Source organism: Astatotilapia calliptera, chromosome 5 (genome assembly GCF_964374335.1).
Source record: "Astatotilapia calliptera chromosome 5, fAstCal68.1, whole genome shotgun sequence".
Lineage (NCBI taxonomy): Eukaryota > Metazoa > Chordata > Actinopteri > Cichliformes > Cichlidae > Astatotilapia > Astatotilapia calliptera.
This window is the reverse complement of record NC_137426.1, coordinates 18,493,148-18,516,299: the sequence shown is the minus strand read 5'-3', so window position 1 is coordinate 18,516,299 and position 23,152 is coordinate 18,493,148. Positions and strand designations below refer to the sequence as shown.

Here is a 23,152-nt window from a genome sequence, read left to right as displayed (position 1 = left end):
TTATCAGTGGTCTTGTATGTCTTCCATTTTCTGATGATTGCTCCCACAGTTGATTTTTTCACACCAAGCTGCTTGCCTATTGTAGATTCACTCTTCCCAGTCTGGTACAGGTCTACAATACTTTTCCTGGTGTCCTTCGAAAGCTCTTTGGTCTTGGCCATGGCGGAGTTTGGAGTCTGACTGTTTGAGGCTGTGGACAGGTGTCTTTTATACAGATGATGAGTTCAAACAGGTGCCATTTATACAGGTAACGAGTGGGGGACAGAAAAGCTTCTTACAGAAGATGTTACAGGTCTGTGAGAGCCAGAGATTTTCCATGTTTGAGGTGACCAAATACTTATTTTCCACCCTGATTTACGAATAAATTCTTTACAAATCCTACCATGTGGATTCATGGATTTTTTTTTCACATTCTGTCTCTCACAGTTGAAGTGTACCTCTGGTGCAAATTACTGACCTCTGTCATCATTTTAAGTGGGGGAACTTGCACAATCAGTGGCTGACTAAATACTTTTTTGCCCCACTGTATATGCTGTACTCTTGAGTTTTTGGTTTCTTTTTCTCTGCATGCTTTGTGACAGTGCAGTTGTTTGTTTTAGCCAACCGAAGTAATCAGACTGATCTGGTTGCACCAGCTTCTGCAAAATCCCAAAATACATTCAGTGAGACTTGACCATTATGTTGTAGAATTTAAACAATTGCCTGTTGTGTTCTATGTCAGTGTGATCCCACACCAATTCAGTAATGTTGTCTGATATGGTAAATGGATACTTATTATAGTGCTTTTCTACTCCAGTTGAACACTCAAAATATTTTGTTTTTCCATTCTATGTTCAGATTTTTTTTCTTTCCATCTATGCTTTTACTACGTGGGCAGTATGTTTGGGATCATTGTAATGAATGAAAATGAAGCTGTTGCCAATCACATGCTTTACTGGTGGTATTGCATGGTGGTGTGACAGTACTTTGCAGCCTTCATAGTTCAATCAATTTCGACAAGCTCTTCAATGCCACTGGCTGAAATGCAACCCCAAACCATGGCAGAACCTCCACGTGTCTTACAAATCACTGTAGACACTCACTGTTGTATCTGTCTCCTGACCTCCTCCATACATATTGATGAGGAGAAATCTCCAGTTTGGATTCTTCACTCAGTCAGACCTGCTGTCACTGATTTTCAGTCCAGTTCTTGTGCAATTTGGCATACCCCAGGCTTTTATCTATGTTTCCCTTCCTTAAGAGTAGATTCTTGACAGCTATCCTTCCACTGAGAGCATTTCTGATGAAGCTTCAGTGAAAAGCAGATAGAGGGACAGATGCATCTCTCAGGTTTTCCATAAAATTTTAAGGACACACTTTACAGCATGCTGAGATACACGATTTTTCATCTAAAATTTGCTCTTTCTCAAAGAATCTGAAAGAATTGGTTCTCCTCTAAGTTTGACATAACATAACATTGACAATAACAGACAACTTGCATGTGTAAGAAACTACAACTAAAAGGCTTTTTGTCAATTTTTAACCAACAAATTATTGAGTTGACCTTGAATACCTTGGTGGATACAATACATAATTTAACAAGTAACTTTACCCCACTCTACACCCCTACAAAGTTTTATCAGAATTCATTCAAAACCTTTTAAGCTTTTGTGTTTAAAGACAAAAGTGCATGCAAACACTATGAGGTGTGGCTCAAGAGATTTGCACGCTATTGAAAATGAAAGTTATTTATGGATATAGAGCCCTCTGCATGTACACTCAAAATCTTAACAAGTATATTTGTCTTATTTCTAGTCAAAATATCTCATTACACTTAAAATAAGACAAAATCAGCTACAAAGCAACATTCCAGTAAGCTATATGAACTTGTTTCAAGACAGTGAATCTTGTAACTAGAGAAAAACTAAATAATTTTCACTTGTTTCATTGGCAGATTTCTTTTCACTTATTTCAAGTCAAAATATCTTGTATTAAGTGAAAAAAGCAACATGTTTAGCTTGTGTTAGTCAGTTGTTTTCTTCCTTCAGATGCTCAATGTCAAGACTTCCTCTGTAACATTTAAATAGCCATGTTGAGGGCAGGAAATATGCTCTGTTCTACACATTTAGGTTTGTGAACAGTCAAAACAACATTGTGTTCACATAACATTGTGCACAGCTTTCGTAGTTTATTGCATATTAAGATAAATGTAGAAGAGTGCAAGTCCCAGCTTTATGTCTTTGTATGCAGTGCTTGTGCACTGTTATATATTGTAATACTTGCATCAGAATTCACTCTCTGGTGATAATAGATGATGCATTTGATGCAAAATATATCTATGGATTCCCTGTGAGAAGTGAGGATGAGCATCCCTTTGCACTCATATTGGTTATTAATTAAAGGCTTTAGCAGGAAAATAAGTTTTGAAATTCGTCAGTAATACAGCCTGTGGGAGAATATAAAATGGTCTTTAACTTAACCTTCTCTCATTTCTTCTCACCACTGGCCCATGACCTGACTCTTTTCATAAATGCTCTGTCATATTTGATGAATGCTATGTGGGAAATCAGTCTGAACGATTTTTAACTGTTACCAGAGAGATAAAGCTAACAATTTTACGTATTCATGTGTGAAACTGTTGCAATTTAACTTACTAGACACAGAATCTTTGAAACTTGTTGCGTTTTGTGGAGTTGATGTTTTCTTCTTTATTTTAAAATGTTTGTTTTCTTTCTCTCAGGTGGGTTTTTAAACAGCTGTATGACAAGGGTCTGGTGTACCGAGGTGTCAAAGTTATGCCTTTCTCCACTGCCTGCAACACCCCCTTGTCCAACTTTGAGGCCAATCAGAACTACAAGGTTGGCACAGAACATTACCTCTTTACATATTTGCTGGTGTAATGTAACACGGCTATTGTTGCCTCTATTGTAAGTGCAGGTACTGTACTTCTTAAAACAAAGTTGACCTTGTTTCTATGCTTAATGCTTGTCTCCAGGATGTTCAGGACCCCTCGGTGATTGTCAACTTCCCACTGGTTGAGAATGAGGATGTTGCTTTGATTGCCTGGACAACCACACCATGGACACTGCCGAGCAACCTGGCCCTGTGTGTGAACCCAGAATTACTTTATGTCAAGGTCAAAGGTGAGCAAAGAACATAGCACACATCTTGTGCTACAACAATAATAATAATGGATTGGATTTATATAGCGCTTTTCAAGGCACCCAAAGCGCTTTACAATACCACTATTCATTCACTCTCACATTCACACACTGGTGGAGGCAGCTACGGTTGTAGCCACAGCTGCCCTGGGGCAGACTGACAGAAGCGAGGCTGCCATATCGCGCCATCGGCCCCTCTGGCCAACACCAGTAGGCGGTAGGGTAAAGTGTCTTGCCCAAGGACGCAACGACCAGGACAGAGAGCCCAGGGATCGAACCGGCGACCTTCCGGTTATAGATACGCTTCCCAACCCCCTGAGCCACGGTCTCCCCCAAGGGTTGCTGTTTCTTCAAGTCATTGCAGTTATGCACCTCGTTCCTTACAATCAGTGGTTTTACACTTTTTTAACTCAGCCAATTACTAAATGCTACAGTAAAGAGGAGCAGGTCACTGTAACTGTAAAAATGTAAACGAGGAATGCAGCAGAAAATAGTTAATCTTGTAAATTGGTAGATCAGTATATTTATTTTACCACTTAATGCATACTTGGTATTATCATTTATTGATAACATGACATATGTGCTCTTAATGATTGATACAGTTGAGTACAAGTGGAAGTGCATTCAAAAATGATTCTGTTTTATGTGAGGAGTGAGTGATTTCTCCCTGTGATGAATGCCAATAGACGTTAGTTGCTTTATCAGCAATTTAGCCTAAAACAGACTTGGCTAAGGAGAATTAAGAGTCTAAAGAACAAATGTATTCATTTTTTGTATCGTCTACTGTAGTGTTTCCCAACCTTTGGGAGCCACGGCACATATTTCACATTAGAGAAATCACACGGCAAACAAAAATGTCACCAAAAGCATATTGATGATTTTTCTCCATGCACCAGGCATAGCGGTTTGTCCCCAGTATACCTTTTTTTGCTTTCTTCTGACCACTACTCTTGCTAGGGCCTTCATCTGGGTTGAAATTTTCTCCAGGACCCAGGTCAGATTGACTACTTTTTCGTTTCAAATATTTATTTATTGCTATTATGCTCAGTGTTATCTCACTTGCAGCATGTCCTCTTCTGTTTACTGGCAGTTGGCAATCTATTTAATTGGAACAACAGGTTGTACTGCCCTCTAGCGGAAGAGAATGTAATTGTTCTGCCCATTACTCACGCAGGTCGCTTAGAGTACCAGTCAGGTGAAACCACATAATCTTCCACGGTACACCTGATCATTTCTTGCGGGACAGTGGTTGGGAAACACTGATCTACTGAATGCATATAAATTCCAGTGGCACTGTGACACATTTAGTTTATGGAACTGTTAACTGCACAGTCTCATTTTGTGACATTAGCAGTATACGGCATAGCAATTTCAGCATATGTAACCTTCAGCTGAAAATTTCTCTCACTCTTATCATATCGCCATGATAGAATCATGGAACATGGTGATTAAAGGCAGCTAAGGCCAGCTGTGTTTAGTGAAGTTGTTTCGTAATCTAGCCAGGTTAAATAAAGAAAACAAATAACAGCCACCTTTGTGCTGCTGAAAACTCTAGCTTCAGGCTCGACATACCACTCTAACCCATTAATCTTCCTTTGCAGTGCACCACTCAGGACAACTAGTTTTGTTAAATGATAGTGCTTAAATGCTGATGCCTGAGGCAAAACTTTTCTGACTGAAAATCTTGTTTCCCTTGTGGCTTTAGTGTTTTGGACCACAGTATCAGCTGATAGATGTTTGTTTTCTTTTAATTCAGAAAGAACAAACAAGAACAAATTAGCTGAAGAGGAGTGCTGCCTTTGCAAATTGCACCCGTAGGAAATAATGGACCCGTAATGTGTTGGTGTGACTGGAACTTTGTTTTTATCTTCAAACAAAACACACAGGCAGTAACTTGCATGAACATCAGTTATGATCATGCAGGATTTATCCTTAAGTGAAAATACAATCACCCACCTAAATTGCTCCTTTCAGGTTTAAACAACAGAATCTTACATAAGAGTGTTTGTGCTAATGGCCAACATGCATTAAAGTAAAGGCATTAAAGTATTTTTGCAATTTTAAGCAATAACTTTTAAACAGAAAACTTTCTCTATAGTCTGCAAAAAAGAGTACAGCTAGACTACAATTTAATATATTACAGATGTTTTGTTTACTAGTTAAAAGACACATTTTTAACAACCTTAATCCAGTTTTTATTCTGCTGAACAACAATACTGTACACAAACCCATTTTCCAGTTTCTTAATGAAAACTAATGCAGAAGTCTAATTCAACATTCTTACAATAAATCCTGCTTTCTTGAAGGTCACAGGAGTTAATGGAAGTTTCAGAAAAAGTGTTTGTTTTTGTTTGTCATGATTTAGTTTGCGGTGCTGTTATTTTGTTCAGTCCATTCATTTTAATTAATTGCATGGCTGTTGTATAAAGAGCTACACCAATGAAAGCTAGTTGATGAAACAAAGTAGGCATTTTTTCCCAATTTTTTTAAATGCAAAAATACAAAACTTTTGCAATAATTAGAGGGTTAATTAATTATATTTATATAGCCATATACAGTGGGGCAAAAAAGTATTTAGTCAGCCACCGATTGTGCAAGTTCCCCCACCTAAAATGATGACAGAGGTCAGTAATTTGCACCAGAGGTACACTTCAACTGTGAGAGACAGAATGTGAAAAAAAAAATCCATGAATCCACATGGTAGGATTTGTAAAGAATTTATTCGTAAATCAGGGTGGAAAATAAGTATTTGGTCAATAACAAAAATACAACTCAATACTTTGTAACATAACCTTTGTTGGCAATAACAGAGGTCAAACGTTTACTATAGGTCTTTACCAGGTTTGCACACACAGTAGCTGGTATTTTGGCCCATTCCTCCATGCAGATCTTCTCGAGAGCAGTGATGTTTTGGGGCTGTCGCCGAGCAACACGGACTTTCAACTCCCGCCACAGATTTTCTATGGGGTTGAGGTCTGGAGACTGGCTAGGCCACTCCAGGACTTTCAAATGCTTCTTACGGAGCCACTCCTTTGTTGCCCGGGCGGTGTGTTTTGGATCATTGTCATGTTGGAAGACCCAGCCTCGTTTCATCTTCAAAGTTCTCACTGATGGAAGGAGGTTTTGGCTCAAAATCTCACGATACATGGCCCCATTCATTCTGTCCTTAACACGGATCAGTCGTCCTGTCCCCTTGGCAGAAAAACAGCCCCATAGCATGATGTTTCCACCCCCATGCGTCACAGTAGGTATGGTGTTCTTGGGATGCAACTCAGTATTCTTCTTCCTCCAAACACGACGAGTTGAGTTTATACCAAAAAGTTCTACTTTGGTTTCATCTGACCACATGACATTCTCCCAATCCTCTGCTGTATCATCCATGTGCTCTCTGGCAAACTTCAGACGGGCCTGGACATGCACTGGCTTCAGCAGCGGAACACGTCTGGCACTGCGGGATTTGATTCCCTGCCGTTGTAGTGTGTTACTGATGGTGACCTTTGTTACTTTGGTCCCAGCTCTCTGCAGGTCATTCACCAGGTCCCCCCGTGTGGTTCTGGGATCTTTGCTCACCGTTCTCATGATCATTTTGACCCCACGGGATGAGATCTTGCGTGGAGTACCAGATCGTGGGAGATTATCAGTGGTCTTGTATGTCTTCCATTTTCTGATGATTGCTCCCACAGTTGATTTTTTCACACCAAGCCGCTTGCCTATTGTAGATTCACTCTTCCCAGCCTGGTGCAGGTCTACAATACTTTTCCTGGTGTCCTTCGAAAGCTCTTTGGTCTTGGCCATGGCGGAGTTTGGAGTCTGACTGTTTGAGGCTGTGGACAGGTGTCTTTGATACAGGTGATGAGTTCAAACAGGTGCCATTCATACAGGTAATGAGTGGGGGACAGAAAAGCTTCTTACAGAAGACGTTACAGGTCTGTGAGAGCCAGAGATTTTCCTTGTTTGAGGTGACCAAATACTTATTTTCCACCCTAATTTACGAATAAATTCTTTACAAATCCTACCATGTGGATTCATGGATTTTTTTTTCACATTCTGTCTCTCACAGTTGAAGTGTACCTCTGGTGCAAATTACTGACCTCTGTCATCATTTTAAGTGGGGGAACTTGCACAATCGGTGGCTGACTAAATACTTTTTTGCCCCACTGTATAAATCATTTTACAGCAACATGTTAACAGGAAATGCAAATGTATAATTAATAACCTCTGGAAAAAAAATCAGCTATTGTTTATTTATGGAATTAACACTTGTTTTTCCTATTTTAATGTATCAAGATGTGTTTTTTGGCTTTAGCTGGTAGGGGTGCGTGTGTGCGAGAGACATTGTGTAGCTCAAACCTGAAAATGTGGCTGAATCTCAAATCAGGGCACTCAAAAAAAGCCTTGTCCTTGTTCAAATATAAAAAAACGATACTCAAGAGAGGTGGCTACTGTTTTTCTGTTACCCTCCTGCTGTAGGTTTTGGTTCCCTATGAGAGAAACTGGTGGGTTTTTAAAAGGATGACCTAGATTCCTTTTACTTTGGCGTAGTGCAGATGATACTGTAGGGGGCAGTGTTGGAGCACAGTCTGTTATCATTACTGCACCGCCTGTGCTGCATGGGAGACCGCCTTGGAATACCAATGAATGTGGTCTTTTTTTTGTATCAGCTCAGTCTCTTTTTATCTCTCCTTGTTCACTCACTCGATCTTCATCCCAGTTCTTCCTACTCTTTTCTTAGCGCTTTCTTTGCTTTCAAATCCACCTGTTTTCGTCCTTCCTTGTGCTTATTCCTTCTCAGTCCGTCTCTTTTAACGTCTGCCTGTTTCCCTCGCTGCTTTTGTCGCTGTTTGAGTTGGGGGCTGTCAGCAGGTCTGAACTGTGCAGTCATTTGTCACACGACTGAGGGGAAGAAACATCTTTTATTGATGCTGCCCTCTTGTCGCTCTTTTTTGTGTCTCAGTGTCTCAGGCCATTTGGTTTTTGCCCTCTTCACAAGTGTCATCTTTGCTGTTACTGGGGACTCGTCTTTTTATGTTTCTTACAATCTGTTTTTGGCTGTATGTAGAAGAAGGTTCAGTTCTCCCCCCTCAGTGACGGCTGTATGACAGCTATCATTATTATTATGATGATGATAATGGACCCTATCAGAAACAAGATGTTACATCACTGTTACTATTATTATTCACAAATGGACCTTCAGACATGAATACAGCACAGCTATGAGACGAATGGATCTGAGCCATGTTGGATGAGTTGCTATTTATCATCACCTGAAATTCAGGTCAATAAAGATAAATCCTGCTGCTGTGGCTATTTACATGACAGACTTTGAAAAATCACCAGGATACCCCCCACGCATCACATCATAGAAATCTGCCTTGTCATTCCCCTTTTATTATACATACTGCGAGATTTCAAAACTATATGGAAAAAGGGGAAAATGCAACAGGGACCTGGTTTCATTTTTAGCTATTTATACTTGAGATTGAGCAACTGGAGGACCAGGTTCACTGTCATATCTTTTTATTATTCATTTATTTTTTTCCCCAGTTCTATTTATCTAATTTATGGGTCTGCTCTGGACTTGCTAAATGTTCAAAGATGGTGTGATGAAGAGCTGAAAACAGCCACGTTTTCATCACAAAAAAAAGGAGGGAATGAGTAATGATGGAAAAAAATAAATAACTAGCTGTTGCACACAGTCAAGCGTAAGTTCTTATATCTGTTTATACATACGTACTTATGTACATTTATTATGAATTTTAGCCAAAATTAAAGATTAAGAGGTTTAAGATTAAGCGATCACAGTGTGGAACAGTCAAAAGGCCCCGAGCTGGTGACTGGTGAGGCAGATCGCTGTAATAAGGTCTCAACAGGTCCGTTAAACATACAGGAGTCTGGCCGTGTAGGGCTTTATATGTAATTAAAAAACATTTTTTAAGTGCATTTCTGCATTTCCTTTTTTCCTTTTGGATGCTAATGAAAAAAAGCAAGAACAGAGGTGATGTGTGGCCATCGGCTAATTTGTTAGCAACCTAGCTGCTGTGTTCTGGACTATTGAGAGGACTGAGCAATGAAAGTAAAAAGTCTGTTGCCATAAGCTAGTGTGAAAAAATGTAATTGTCTATTATGTGTGTATTAATTCGAAGTTATAGGAGTACATCCCCAATGCTCTAAATGACTGTTAAGTAAAAAATAAAGATGTTTATGTTAATAGTGTTATTACACGTGAAGAAAATGCACTAGTTACATCCTCAGAAATCTTTGTTGCTGACCAGCAGTGCACGCCTAAAGATATGAAGTTTGCTGTTATAGGTTCTTTGCTTAATGAATGACCATTTGTGATCCATTTCAGATGTAGACAAACTAAAAATGTCAGTCAGCTGCCTGAATAACTGTTGAGTCATTGCAAATCTACATCGTTCTATCGCCTGACATTGAAAGTGTTTGTGGTTAAAGTGCACCTACATTTAACAGTAGCAAATTTATTGGTAAAAGGAGTCTTTGGTTAATGATTTATCTGGATTGATGCTCTCTACAGGTGTGATGGGGAAAAAAGCAAGAAAATTACAAAAAAAACCTAAAAACCAACGTGATTTTCTATTTTGTCTCTTAGATAATACCACACACAAGACCTACATCATGATGGAGGCAAGACTGGGGGCTCTGTTTAAGTCAGAGAGCGAGTACACTATCCTTGACAAGTGAGTACAAAGGCTATATAAGTGAAGAAAAAGATAAAAAGTTCAAAGGATTAAATTTTTAAAAATGTGCACACTTCAGTCTGTTGGCACCAAAGTGCAGCGGTCTGTTGCTGAGCTACTGGGGAAGTAATTTCCCTTAGGTGAATATACTGTACAATACAGTCCTACTTTATTAACAAGAAGTCAGCTAGCAACCAGAGCTGTGAATAAAGGGTACACAAAATACGAGCCAGCAGCTGCTGTTTCTTTTTGTTAGTAGCATTTCTAGATTTGTGCCCTGATTGCTGGCGTCATGACTTACGTTAGTTGCCTTAATTTGCTTTCCAAAATTAAAGCTGTTTCAGCTGACAAATGCTTCTGAAAAGCCATAAAGAGAAACAAACCGCGTTGTGTTATGTAGTTACTGAAGCATTTCTAGATTTTTATTTTTTGTTTTTAGTCTCAATTTAATTGGAAAAAGTTGAAGTGAAAGTCTAGATAACAATACATGATTGTTTTGGAAATATAGTTGTTATTATATAATTATAGTTATTTATGTAATGTTAACATTTTGTACTTGAAACCCAGCTGCTGCCTTTTTCAACGAGTAAGAAACTTGTATTTAATGTTTCTTGTCAAAGGTTTTTTGTTGAGTTATGACTTTAAAATTTATAACAGCCAGATTAGGAGAGGTTGTATTTTACCAGCTAAGTGTTGTTCTTTGCAGCAGAAAGGGGAACAATTCCAATTTCTCAGCTCACTGGATGAGTCTGGAGCACAGGGAAAGCACATAGCAGAAAAAAATAAAGCGTAGTGAGATGACGAAAACAAGTGAGTGAATAAAGACTACAGAATTTACTGAAACCTGATGGAGCAAATTTCTAGGCATGATTTATCCCCTCTCATCCTGTATATCAGATAACTGAACCGGTGATGTAAACAAGACAAAAAAAATGTCCTTCCTCTTCTTCTTCCACAAGGACAAAACCCTTAAACACAGACGCCTTTATTTGAACTATGATTACAGAAACGGTGCATCAGGACTGTCTCAGCTGCCAATATGAACCCAGCCCTTAAATGGAGATCTCACAAAGATCCTGAGGCAATTTCTGTCCTTACCAAGTGAAATCACCTCCCTTTTTAAAAAGAAAAACATTTAACGTCTGTCCTTTACTGTGAGATAAGTTATAAAAATTGTATCGTAAAGATGATTTGTCTGAATTTTTTGGTGTGAGTCTGAGAGGTGAAATTCAAGGCTAAGAACGTCCTCAAATTACTCTCCGCTGCTTCTAAGGCTTAAACACCATTACATAAAGCTACTGCTCACAGTTCTAGCTCAAGGTGACTGAGATAAGTCCATCAACATGTTGTTCTGCTCCTTTCTTCTCATTTATTTTGTGCGAGCTCAACAGTTGGAGGGACACTGTTTAGAAAGATTTTGGTGCGGAAAAACAAACTGGTGTCTGGATTTAAAAAGTGGAATCAATATGAGGAAACGTCTTTTGTCCTGTGAAGCTGTGATGGTACAGCGTTTCTGCTGGTTTGTGTCTGCAGTAATTATGAATTAAAGTTATTGTAGGAAGGTTTCAAGTGTTTTATTTGCTTTTTAGATTTCCTGGTAAGACACTGAAAGGGAAAAAATACAAGCCTCTTTTCCAGTACTTTGCAAAGGTTAGTACAGTTTTTCTTCCTGGTTGTTTCACAGTTATGTCTAATGTTTTTCAGAAACTAAACAGTATGCCTGTCTTTAATTAACACAGCACAGTGACACCTCTATTTACATCTAAATGCATCCATGAGTTTGTATTGTTGCTGTACTACTTACCCTGTCCTCACCCTTCATCTAATATCTTGTCATTTTTTTAATTCAGTGTTCAGAGAAAGGAGCTTTCCAGGTTTTGACGGATAACTATGTCAAAGAGGAAGAGGGCACAGGAGTGGTCCACCAGGCACCTTATTTTGGAGCTGTAAGTAGGATCTTTTCTAAAATCATGCAACTGTGACAACATGCAATGCTCATTACATAAGGGGGAGCTGCAAAAAGTAAAATTAAATGTTAAAGAAGTGTTGCTCTTGGTTTGTAGTAATCATAAAAAGCAGAAAAATTAAAGGTTCAACTGATGAGTTACTTCATAGATTCTTGGGATGCTATTTTAAACAATTATCTTATGAGCGTCAACATCTTATGTGGATTTATTGGGTGTTTTTATCTGATGTAGGATGCTGTGTTTCTTGCCTGATAATTTAAATTCTTTTAATTAAATGTATGCATTTAAGATGAGATGAAATGAGCACACACATTTTCAAATTCATTTCAAGTTGAGGTATATTGTTGTCGAGGAGTGTTTGTTTTGAGTGCTATGGTATCAGTGTATTGAGTCCAATGCAGTAGTGCTATCAGATGTATTGGGTCATTGCTAAGAGGTTAGATGGCCTTGCCAAGGGTAGACAAGTGCCCCAGTGGCTATAGCCAGCTTGGAATACCAACCAACTGTCTTAGCTTTCTGTACAGCAATCTCTGAACTGTTAACAACACCCTTGTAGTTAGCATCTCATTTAAATCTGCATTTAATTTTTTAATTTACTTAGTTGTCACAATAATTTTGATTTTCAAAAAAAATGAAAAAGATCTTCTTCAGTTAATAATACCATATCAAAAACAAGCACATTAGCTCTGAAGTTGTACAGTAAAAGGGAAAGAACTGTCAATTTATGTTCTTCAAATTGTATTGTATGACTAGATGTGAAATGACCATGTGACACATCTGTCTTGGGTTTTGACAGGCTGTTTGAATACAAATTACATCTGCAGCCGGACAGTGCTCAGATCTTTCATGCATAGCTGTCACATACCAGCAGTGCTTGTTTCAACACTGCAAAAAAGTATCCAGCTCAACAAGGAATTTAATATGGAGTCATAACATATCTTTACACTGTCGAAACTGGGTTCACTTTTGGTTGCACCTATATGCAGTAATGGAATTGTAAAGTGAGCTTAAGATGAAATGATCAACATTAAGATTGTGTACTCTAATTTATTTCATTTACATTTTCATTACATGTGACTTTGTTATAAGTGGATATTTGTGACACACAGAGAGAGATTAGATGGATGGATGGAAGCATAGATAGATGGATACTTTAGATGATCCCACAAGGGAAATTATTTTGTTACAGCAGCAGGATAAATAACAAAAACAGTACAGTCTACAATAAATAAACAACAGAGTTAACTTAAAAGTGCCGCAGGCACTGCATAAGGGCCTTATACTAGGCAATGCAAAAGTTTATATATACAGTGAAAAAAAACAAAAGTAAAACTGTAGTTGACATTGTGCAAGAGGGTAGTGCAAATTGTATTTGTAAAATAATAAATAATATGTATACTATAAATCTAAGAAAAACAGCCGTGAAAAGGTTTAATACAGAAGACTGTATTGATAATAAAGATGCCAGACAAACCCATCTCTAAACTGTAATATGATCTCTCTGTAGGATGATTATAGGGTGTGCACTGAATACAACATCATCCAGAAGGACCAGGCTCCTATCTGCCCTGTGGACGCCTCGGGCTGCTTCACTTCAGAGGTCACTGACTTTGTGGGACAGTATGTCAAAGTGAGTGACACTTCATGCATTTACATGCAGATTAGGTTAGCAAACATTGCATGTATTCTACCCACAATAGGAGCCGCTGATATGATACACATGATAAATATTTAAACATTATTGATAGCTGGATTAATTCAGTGTTTCATTTTCTGCCTTATCAGTTCACACTCCTCAACTGTTCTCGATTTCCTCCATTTGTATCTTGGAAATGCGTCTTTTCTTAATAGACTTTCTCTTTCTAAAAGATTTCATGATATGTGCCAAATTTCTGTTGTTAGTCCTCTTTAGAAATATGCTTTAGATATATTCTCTTTAGCTATACTTGCAATAAAATGTTTTACCTTTAACTAATTCTTAACTCAAACTGTTTAAATGTGAAGTTGAGGGAATCTGTGTCAGAGCAGTCTTCTGGAAAAACTTGCTGCCAAAGCACATTGTCATTTACCAGCGCACTGGATAGCCTCTTCAAGTCTGTCACACCCAACTAGAGTCCTAAGAGAATAATGAGTTAAAAAGAGCATTCATATATGATCTCATCACTATTTCACATCCTGGTGCAAAGGCCAGGGAGTGACCTGCCTGGCCACTAACAATACAGCGTTAGCTAATAAAGAGTGTGCAGCCACAGTTCTCCGAAAGTCAGTCATAATCCACTTTTGAAATGTGTTAAAGTGTAGCGTGAGTTTCAAGGGTGTCTGAGACATTCTTTATTACTGCATAAAAACTCAGAGACAGTCTAGGGGACTGTCAGTCGCAATATTTGCTACACAAGAAGCCAAAAGAGCAGCCACTCTTCTGTAAATTGAAAAACAAAGCCAGTATCTTACACAACATGAGAGCTGCATCTTACAGCCAGAAAAGTCTGCAAGTTAGCAGTGCCAGCAGAGCGAGAGTTCAAAGTCCGTCACCTTCCCGGTGCCGTGGAGCTTCTTATGACAGCCGGGGACGCTCGGGTTATCATGGAACTGCCATCGAGGTGGGCACAGAGATACATCAGCACCATGCCAATGAGAAAGAGGAAATGCAGGAACTCAATGTCAAGTTCGCAGGATACATTCAGAAAGTTCAGGCACTCGAACAGAGAAATGCTTCTCTTCAAGCTGAGCTAACTGCCCTGCAGAGCCGCTATAAGGGAGGCCCCACGGGCATCGGAGAAGAATACGAGCTCAAATTTAAAGAGGTGCGAGAGCTAATTGAGGTCCTGACTAATGAGAAGGGAGCAGCTGATATTGAACGTGGCTACATCGAAGAAGAAGTAGAAGTTTGGAGACTTAAGCTGGAGGAGGAGCTGGCACTTAAAGAAGAAGCAGAAATGATTCTGAAGGAGTTTCGTCAAGATGTTGACAATGCCACGCTGCAGAAGGCTGAGCTGGAGAAGCGCATAGAACAACTGGTGGCCGAAATAGAGTTTCTCAAGAAGCTGCATGATGAAGAAGTGGCTGACCTCATGAAGCAGATTGAGGACTCAAAAATTAGTGCTGAGATGGATGGCGATCGCCCTGATCTGGCTGCTTATTTGCGTAACATGCGTGCAGAGATAGAAGCTGTTGCTGCTCGCAATGTCCAAGAAGCAGAGAAGTGGTACAAGACCAAGTTTGACAATCTCAAGGACCATGCTGGCAAACATGAAGAACACATGAAAACCATGAAAGAGGAGATCACCACCTTCCACAACCAGGTGACAGATCTTCAGAATCAGATTGATGGTCTGAGGGCTCGCAATGCCGCCCTGGAGCAGCAGCTGGAGGACATGGAGATCTCCCACATGGATAAGGTGGGGAACCTAGACAGCGTCATCGCTCAGTTGGAGTCTCAGCTCTGTGATACCAAACTGGAGATGACCAAGTATCTCCAAGACTACCAGGAACTGCTGCACATTAAGCTCAAGCTGGATGCAGAGATTGCAACCTACAGGAAGCTGCTGGAAGGAGAAGAGGAGAGGTTGGGAATTCCCAAAGATGTCTAATTACATGGGAGAGGATCAGCGGCGAGTTTAAAGAATGGTCACAAAGAGGATCCGCAGAGTATCATGGAGTTTCAAGATCAGTTCACTCTATTTCTTACCCTTATTCTTTCTGCGGGCTTTTTAAAAATGTGTTTTTCTGAGCACAGATGCCAACACCTCTCCTGACACTTTGCCTAGACATGACTCCACTAATCAGGTGTTATAAATTTTGGGTACATATTTTTTGACATGAACTCTGCCTGCATCATATAAGGAAGAGTTTTGATCTATTCTTGTAATCTTATATGTATGCTTGTGTAGTTTTGGATTTCCCCTAACAGTTTATTGAGATATAAGACCCAGCCCTTTCCTACTCCTTATTTGTCTGTGATCATATTCTCCTTATGTATTCTCAAAATGATCTTCATTCCTATTCATTGCCTTCCTGTAACTCTTGAATGTTTGGGGGTTTTTTTTTTGGAGTCCTCATTTCTCCTCGTTGCTTTCCTTTGCTCATGCTTATGCAGTACCCCTGCTAAATTTATCTTCTGTCTTTTCCCAGAAAAGACTGTTGTACCTTCTCTGTTATCACTTCCCTTTGCTACAGTTTGTCACTTTTTGCCATCATTGTCTCTCTTTATGAAGGTTTTGGACCCGTCTGTCTTCTAAATGAAACACTCAACTCAAGCAAAGCAATATATAATCGTAGTATTGTGACTGATCTTTACAGCAACTCCAGTTAATTCTGAATGTTTTGACAAAACTGTTGACCATTCACACTAATGTTGACCAATTTAATAAAGATTTAAGTGTGTGCATACAAAATATTAGTAATGAATGTTCTTTAACATGTTGTCATTTCCTAATTTGTCTTTTCCTACAAATAATAAATTGAGTAGACAAACAAATGCCCATTTAATACATAGCAAACCTAATCCCTCACGCAATTTTTCCCTGATAAAATAGCATTCATAAAAAAAGGATAAATTGTTTTTCATAGCAATTCAAAAATATAAACACTACAAAGAGTGTTTCTGATTATTTGCCACATTCAAGTTCTTATCAAAGTCCTAATAGGAAGACTGAGTCTTTTTTTTTAATGCATAATTTGCTTTTCTTCTTTTAGTGGATAGGTTTCACATGATTTTTGTTATTCAGAGCATAAAATTTGGTCTGTTTGTTTGGAGGTGTCAGGGCAGGGTCGGGTTAGGACCGTTATCTTGCACTTAAGAAAACCCAGATTTTTACTATGATTTACTACAAATTCAAACGATGCAGAAATAGATTTGGCTCATGTGGTGTTTCTTTAGAAATAATGTTCTCACAGTCCTCCTTCATCATTTATAGCAATCTCTCTATAAAGGTGATAAAATGCAGCATCTGACCAAGTCAAGCCCACTGAATTTGGATTTTTTTTGCTATTTTCTATTCTTCATTATCCTGTAAATAAACTGTAAATACCGTGGGTGTCACAACGGGACTAACTTTTATGCAAATCTAAACTTTCACCCTATATTATTTTTCATCTGTGCAAACTGGGTTTGGTTGTGTAGCTGGGGTAAGTAAGATGCACAAACAGAAAATAAATGAGCGTTTTGGAACCTTAAATCAGATGCAGATTAATTACAAAGAAATCACATGCATGTGAGTAATTTTATAACATACTGCTTAAGTCTTATTTATGTTGAATTGGGCAGGTGGTGAAATTATTTCATTCTCTCAGTGCCAATTTTCCTGTGCACATCACAGGTGTATCTTCATGCTTTAATGAGCATGGGTCAGGACACAACAAAATTTATCCCTGGGTGAAAGAGGGGTGGGAGGCTGGCATGGGAACTCTCTGCAAAGAGGTCACGGCCACCTGCCAAGCACTTGCTGAAAAGTCGTATCTATGAGCATCCTGTGAATTGCACTTGGCTAGAGGGACATAAAATATGGGATCATAAGACCCCATATTAGACTGTTTGCCATAAACACTGAGCTCCATTTTTCATAGTTGTATGGGTAGACTGGCCTTGGTTGCAAAATTACCTTGGATTTTCTGCAAGAAAAGTCATACTCATATTGAAGTTTCCAGAGAATTCCCCTGATCAAGGTCTATTCACCAAGTATTAAAGGTATGGTAGCCCTGAAGTGTACTGAAAATCTTCTAAGAAATAAAATGTAAAAACTGAAAGTTGCTCAGTAAACATCCCATAATAACATGCTATTAGGATATGTGAAATATGTTAGGTAGAGACAGTTATTATTGATATAATACTATGGAGCATAATATAATGTAGCGCTGCAGATATCAGTTATTTCAGTAATAGAGTATTCAATCGATTATTTCTTCAATTTTTCGAGTAATTGGAGAAAAACGTATTTTTGGCTTATTAATGAGAAATAACAGTTGTTCAAAATGAACTATTCACAGGTTTCCATTTTAAAAATACACCAGTGCCTGCCTGAATAAAGGCTCCGCCTCTTTGCTCTTCATCCTTTTTGTGTAGACGGACTCTGGCTCCACATTAAACTGCTCACATGGTGACAACTGAGTGCTATGGAGGTGTGGATTAAACAGATCTTTCGAAGCAAAGAAATTTGCACCGATGACTTTCTATAATGAAATTATTCAAGTTACTCGATGAATTACTGCAGCCTTAATTGATAGAACTAAACTTTAAATTATTTCACTATTGTCCACTGTATGGTGACCTTGACAGTATAAAAAATGGACGCAACTGTCACCTGTCGGTTTGTGAAGTCCAGCTTCGAAGCTGCAGTCATCTTCTTGGTAGCAAACAGTAGATGTGAAGAGGAGGGGAAGAGACTGTGAAACTGCATGCTCAGTAGATCTCCATTAGCCAGTGAGTGGCTCTCATTAGCCAATGAATGCACAGCTTCATAACACAGATAATCCTCCAGTTTGCTGCCAGATATGACCAAGATTTACAAAATTGACTTAATTTTTTTATTCACTATAATCCAAAATGAGTGACTGAGCCCTTAAGGTCAAGAGGAAAGTGTTTACAGAGGCCAGGATAGACAGCTGTTTTCTCGTAGACTTGTATAGGACGAGATGTTTTGCTGCAACGTCCATCTGGTGGTCATAGATTGATACAATGCACGTTTAAGGCTTTTCCACGGTGACATATATTGTCTTGCCCAGAAGCTATGTCTGTCTTTTATACTCTCTGTGGTCTGTAATAAGGACTCGATTTAATTCTGTCAATTTATACAGTGCATAAAATGACATTGTGCCACTTATTTTTTACTATTAAATGTTTAACAGTGCTGAGATATTGTATTTATGTAATATTTATTTATTTATTGTGGAAAAAAACAGTACTGCAGGTTTTTTTAAAAAGACGATATGACACAAATAGTGTACTTAAAAACACAAAACGTTCACTGCAGTTTTCATTCAACTAGATACAATTATTGCATGACCTGAAGTGTGATTACTGTTAGATGCTTATTCATTAATTGATTAATTAATTTTTGTGCATGGGTGCAAAGAGCAAACCTTACAGTGATTTTATAAAAGTTAACTTTGAAATGAGCTGAAGAGCACTGGCAGATCTCCATGGATTTTTTAACTTCTCACCTTGCAGCTGTGATGTACAGATGTACTACTCCAGACTCTTTCAGTATGCTGTGACATGACAGTTGGCTGTAGTTTAAAGTGTAAATGCGCACATCTGTCCATGCCTAGCCAGCTGAAATCTTTGACCCTATATGACATTGACATGTGGCTCTTCAGCCCTATTCTGTGCTATAAAGCATTCTCTAAACAATGTCTCATGTTTGGTGGTTCTGTTACAGGATGCTGACAAAAATATCATCAAGTGGCTGAAGGAGAACGGTCGCCTCGTCAATGCCAGCTCCTACAAACATAATTACCCCTTCTGCTGGAGGTGAGACATCAAATCAAATCAAAATTTATTTATGTAGCACATATTAAAACAACAGTGTTGACCATAGTGCTTCACAGTCAATAAAACATGAGACAGTTAAAACAAACAATAAAAGAGGACAACAAACAATAGGTAACAACGCAACAAGCTAAAACAGCCAACTAGACAGAATCAAAAGCCAAATTAAAAAAATAAGTTTTAAGACGTAATTTAAAAGACTGGATAGACTCGGCAGTGCGAATATGAACGGGGAGGTTATTCCAGAGTCTGGGTGCCACGGATGCAAAGGCCCGGTCGCCTCTCGACTTCATTCGAGTCCTAGGTTGTGCTAGGAGCCTGTGGTTTGATGATCTAAGTGCTCTGTTGGGATTGTATGAATGGAGTAAATCAGACATGTACAGAATTCAAACTGAAAAGCTAATGTTACCTCCAGCATCCTTTTCTGTGTCACTCAAATTAACAGCTTAAATTTTTGCCTTTCACCACGGGGATTTTAAAGCACCAGTTGAAGAAAAACTCAAACTTCTGGACACAGGAGATTTTTGTCACAGATGTTAAGCCTGACTCAATGAAATATTTTCTCTTTGAGTGCCACTGGCCTTATTTTGTTGTAGAATGTGTGAAGTTAAATGTTTAGTATGCAGGAAAGGGGTGTTCATACAGAGGCTTGAGTGTATTCACTGTAACATTGGCTTTGTTGTGCTCTGTGCAAGTCCAACATCACGTACAAACCATCAGGCACATGTAGAAACACACAGCTGTCTGTGGGTTTTGGTTTTTTTGAATTGACTAAGGCACGTTCACACTGCAGGCGAAAGCGCATCAAATCCGATTTTTTTTTTTAACCCTATGCGACCCATATCCGATCATGGTGTGACAGTGTGAACGGCACAAATCCGATATTTTCAAATCTGATCTGGGTCACTTTCATATGTGGTACTGAATCCGATACATATCCGATGTTTTAGAAAGCGACTGCTGTTTGAACGGTCATGTCGCATTAAATCCGTCTTTTACGTCACTGACACGAGACAGACGCCAATTATCAGTGCCTGAGAAGACATCGCGAACGCTGCCTGGCCATCCAGTGTAGATGTCAGTGAAACTGTTGGGAAGACAACGTTGGAGAAACGTGAACATTTTATTTGTACTGTATAATCTGCAGATTCTGACAGAAATCTGCAACTTTGAAGCACAGCTCCTCTAAAACAGCAATAAGGATCATTATTAGGTTATCTACATTATTATGTAAATAACAAAATAACTTAAAGCAAAAATTGGGAAACGTAAAGTCCAAAGTCTTTATATTAAGGCCATCAGTCAAACAATATTGTTTGCTCTGGGTCTAAACAGAGCGCGTTGTGTGTGACATCTTCTTTTGCGCATGCGGGCCGCTTTGAGCGTTCACACTACAGAGAGTTTGCTGTGGCATTTTATTTGTAGTGTGAACGAGCAGACAAAAAAAAATCAGATTTGATCAAAAAATCGGAATTGAGCATTAAGACCTGCAGTGTGAACGTAGCCTTTGTGACTTTCTGACTTTGAGCAGCTGCCCTGCGACCTGAGCAAGATTAATTAACCTTTGCAAATATGAAGAGATATTTTCTCTAAGTCTTTAGAAGACACAAGTTTGTAGAGATCAAAGTAACTATTGGATGAACTATTCGCTGCCTAAAAGGTAAAACTTGTGCTTTGGTGGTTTTCTGAGCTAGAGGATGAGATCCATGTGGTATGTGCCATAACCTTTGAGCTATCAGGTCACCCAGAGAAATCCAATAATAAATACAGCAGATTATTGTAAAGAAAATGGATAACGAAATACCAAGTAAACCTGTATTTTACAGAAGATTTTTTAAATGTATATTTTTAAGTAATAATAATAATAATTTTAAAAAGATTGATAAATTGTTTTTACATTTTATGGCTTGACAGTAAATATAAATGAGATCAATATATTATCTGTATTGTACAGGATCCTTTTGTTTGATTTAAGACCCTGAAACAGCTTTATGTCTCAACTTCAAAATAAAAATACACTTTCGAGTATAAGTAAAGTTTTCGTTTTAACCTTTGTGCGGTGTTTTGGTCTTTCATTTTCAGTATTTACCAAAAGGAAAATTATGCGATTTATTTAATTTATACAGCACCAAAACACAACAACAGTCGCCTCAAGGCGCTTTACATTGTAAGGTAGACTCTACAATAATGCATACATACATATGTTATTTGTTACGTTGTTCTTTTTTTTGTCCAAACACTGTCACTGTCAAGCGCTCGCACAAGTACAAAAATGAACACCACACAAGGTTAAAGTTTATGTGGTATGCCTCTTTGATCCTTTTTTTTTCTTTCTTTTTTTAAAATCTGCTGTTGTTTTTTCAGATCTGACACACCACTCATCTACAAAGCCGTCCCCAGCTGGTTTGTCCGAGTGGAGCACATGGTGGAGAATCTACTGGACAACAATGGAAAATGCTATTGGTAACTTTTTTTCTGAAAAAATGATAACTGGCTTGGAGGCAGTGAAGTGGCAGCTGCGAGCATCTTGCCAAACAAGTGTTCTTAAAAACCATGCCAGACAGCAGATAGAGTCCCAAAACAATTACAGCCCTCCTCTGCACTACTAAATCAAGTTATTGGACTGTCTCTGCAGAGCAGCTATCACTGGGTATAGTAGTTTTGAATGGCAAAGAATTCGATTTTAAATAGAAGTTGTTTTGATTGTGGTATTTTTCTATATCTGACATGGCGTTAAACTCTTTCTCAAGGAATTTTTAACATGAGTCAACAGGGACTGGTGGTTTCTGTAAAACATTAGCATGATGCTAATTGCAGTGGCAGAACATGGAGAAAACGTAGGCATCAGCATGATGGCTTTGCTAAGTGGTATTACCCCTGGTGCTCCCAATGCTCTTTTCTGAGCCACAGTAGCTGCCTCCAGTAATGGGACTGTCAAACTGAGATGAATGACTAGCCGCTAGGAAGGTGAAGACGCCCAGACACACACATACAGAGAAGCTGAGACAAACGCACACACTACTTTAAAGGCTACGGTCCTTATCTAAGAGGTACTAGTGTTGCAGGTTTTTTAGGAACATCTAGCTAAAGGTTATGTAAAGTAGAATAATCCTTGCTTTGACTACTCTAACGATTTATAAGTTATGGCCAAGATTCTAATAGAAACACCTGTGATTATAGTGTAAAACTATTCACCACACTACAAACTGCAGCCTCCAACTTTATCATATGTCTTGATCAACACGTGTTTAAACCGTTTCAAATATGTACTGAGCATGTTTAAAATGAGAACCCCAACAAAACTAGCATTTATTATAGATGAGCACAACTGAGATAATCGTAAGTGCTGAAGCAAGTGATTTAAAACAAAAAAATTGTTTATTATTTGCATGTTGTTATGTTACTCAGTTATGTCCTCAGAAAATAGTGAAGAATTTGTAAGCCAAGCCTCCATTTTTTTATTTTTTTTTATTTGGTTTTTTTGTTGTTGTTTTTTTTGCAAACATTGTCCCAAAAAGCAACTTAAACAAGCTCCTTATCAAAATTTTCATTTTCTGTCAAATTGTTTTAGCTCTGGAGTAAAAAGTAAAAAGTTAAAAGGTGTTTGAACGACATGCAACATTGACACTAACTTTAACTTGGCTGTGTTAGTGTGGCTGCATTCTTATGCAGATTTCTTATTAGGTTGATATTTTAAATGTATTTTTATGTATAAATACATATTAAAAATATAAATAACCTTCTTATTTTTTTATTATTAGACTCCATTTTCAGACTTGAGTTCTTGTCCCATAAAGGCCGTCTGCCTGTCAGTCAGGGTTGCCAGCTCATCAGCTTCCTAATGAAAGTAAAGTCCTTGTA

The 23,152-nt window shown here is 38.4% G+C and overlaps 2 protein-coding genes across 2 annotated transcripts in view; both read left to right on the top strand.

Moving 5' to 3' along the window:
- The window catches only part of iars1 (isoleucyl-tRNA synthetase 1), a 61,394-nt gene that overhangs the window by 5,287 nt on the left and 32,955 nt on the right, over positions 1–23,152 (top strand). The window contains exons 6-13 of the mRNA XM_026167730.2: positions 2,720–2,837; positions 2,975–3,122; positions 9,751–9,838; positions 11,428–11,488; positions 11,689–11,784; positions 13,313–13,435; positions 19,182–19,273; positions 21,656–21,754. Coding sequence (XP_026023515.2) covers positions 2,720–2,837; positions 2,975–3,122; positions 9,751–9,838; positions 11,428–11,488; positions 11,689–11,784; positions 13,313–13,435; positions 19,182–19,273; positions 21,656–21,754 — 825 coding nt within the window. The remainder of the gene's footprint in view (positions 1–2,719; positions 2,838–2,974; positions 3,123–9,750; positions 9,839–11,427; positions 11,489–11,688; positions 11,785–13,312; positions 13,436–19,181; positions 19,274–21,655; positions 21,755–23,152) is intronic.
- Positions 14,157–16,199, top strand: vimr1 (vimentin-related 1). The gene has a single exon (XM_075410373.2). The coding sequence runs from the start codon at positions 14,262–14,264 to the stop codon at positions 15,393–15,395; it is 1,134 nt and encodes a 377-aa protein (XP_075266488.1). The 5' UTR covers positions 14,157–14,261; the 3' UTR covers positions 15,396–16,199.

Coding starts and splice junctions, on each gene's coding strand:
- vimr1 (XM_075410373.2), top strand. CDS start 14,262: ATGAGAGCTGCATCTTACAGCCAGAAAAGTCTGCAAGTTAGCAGTGCC.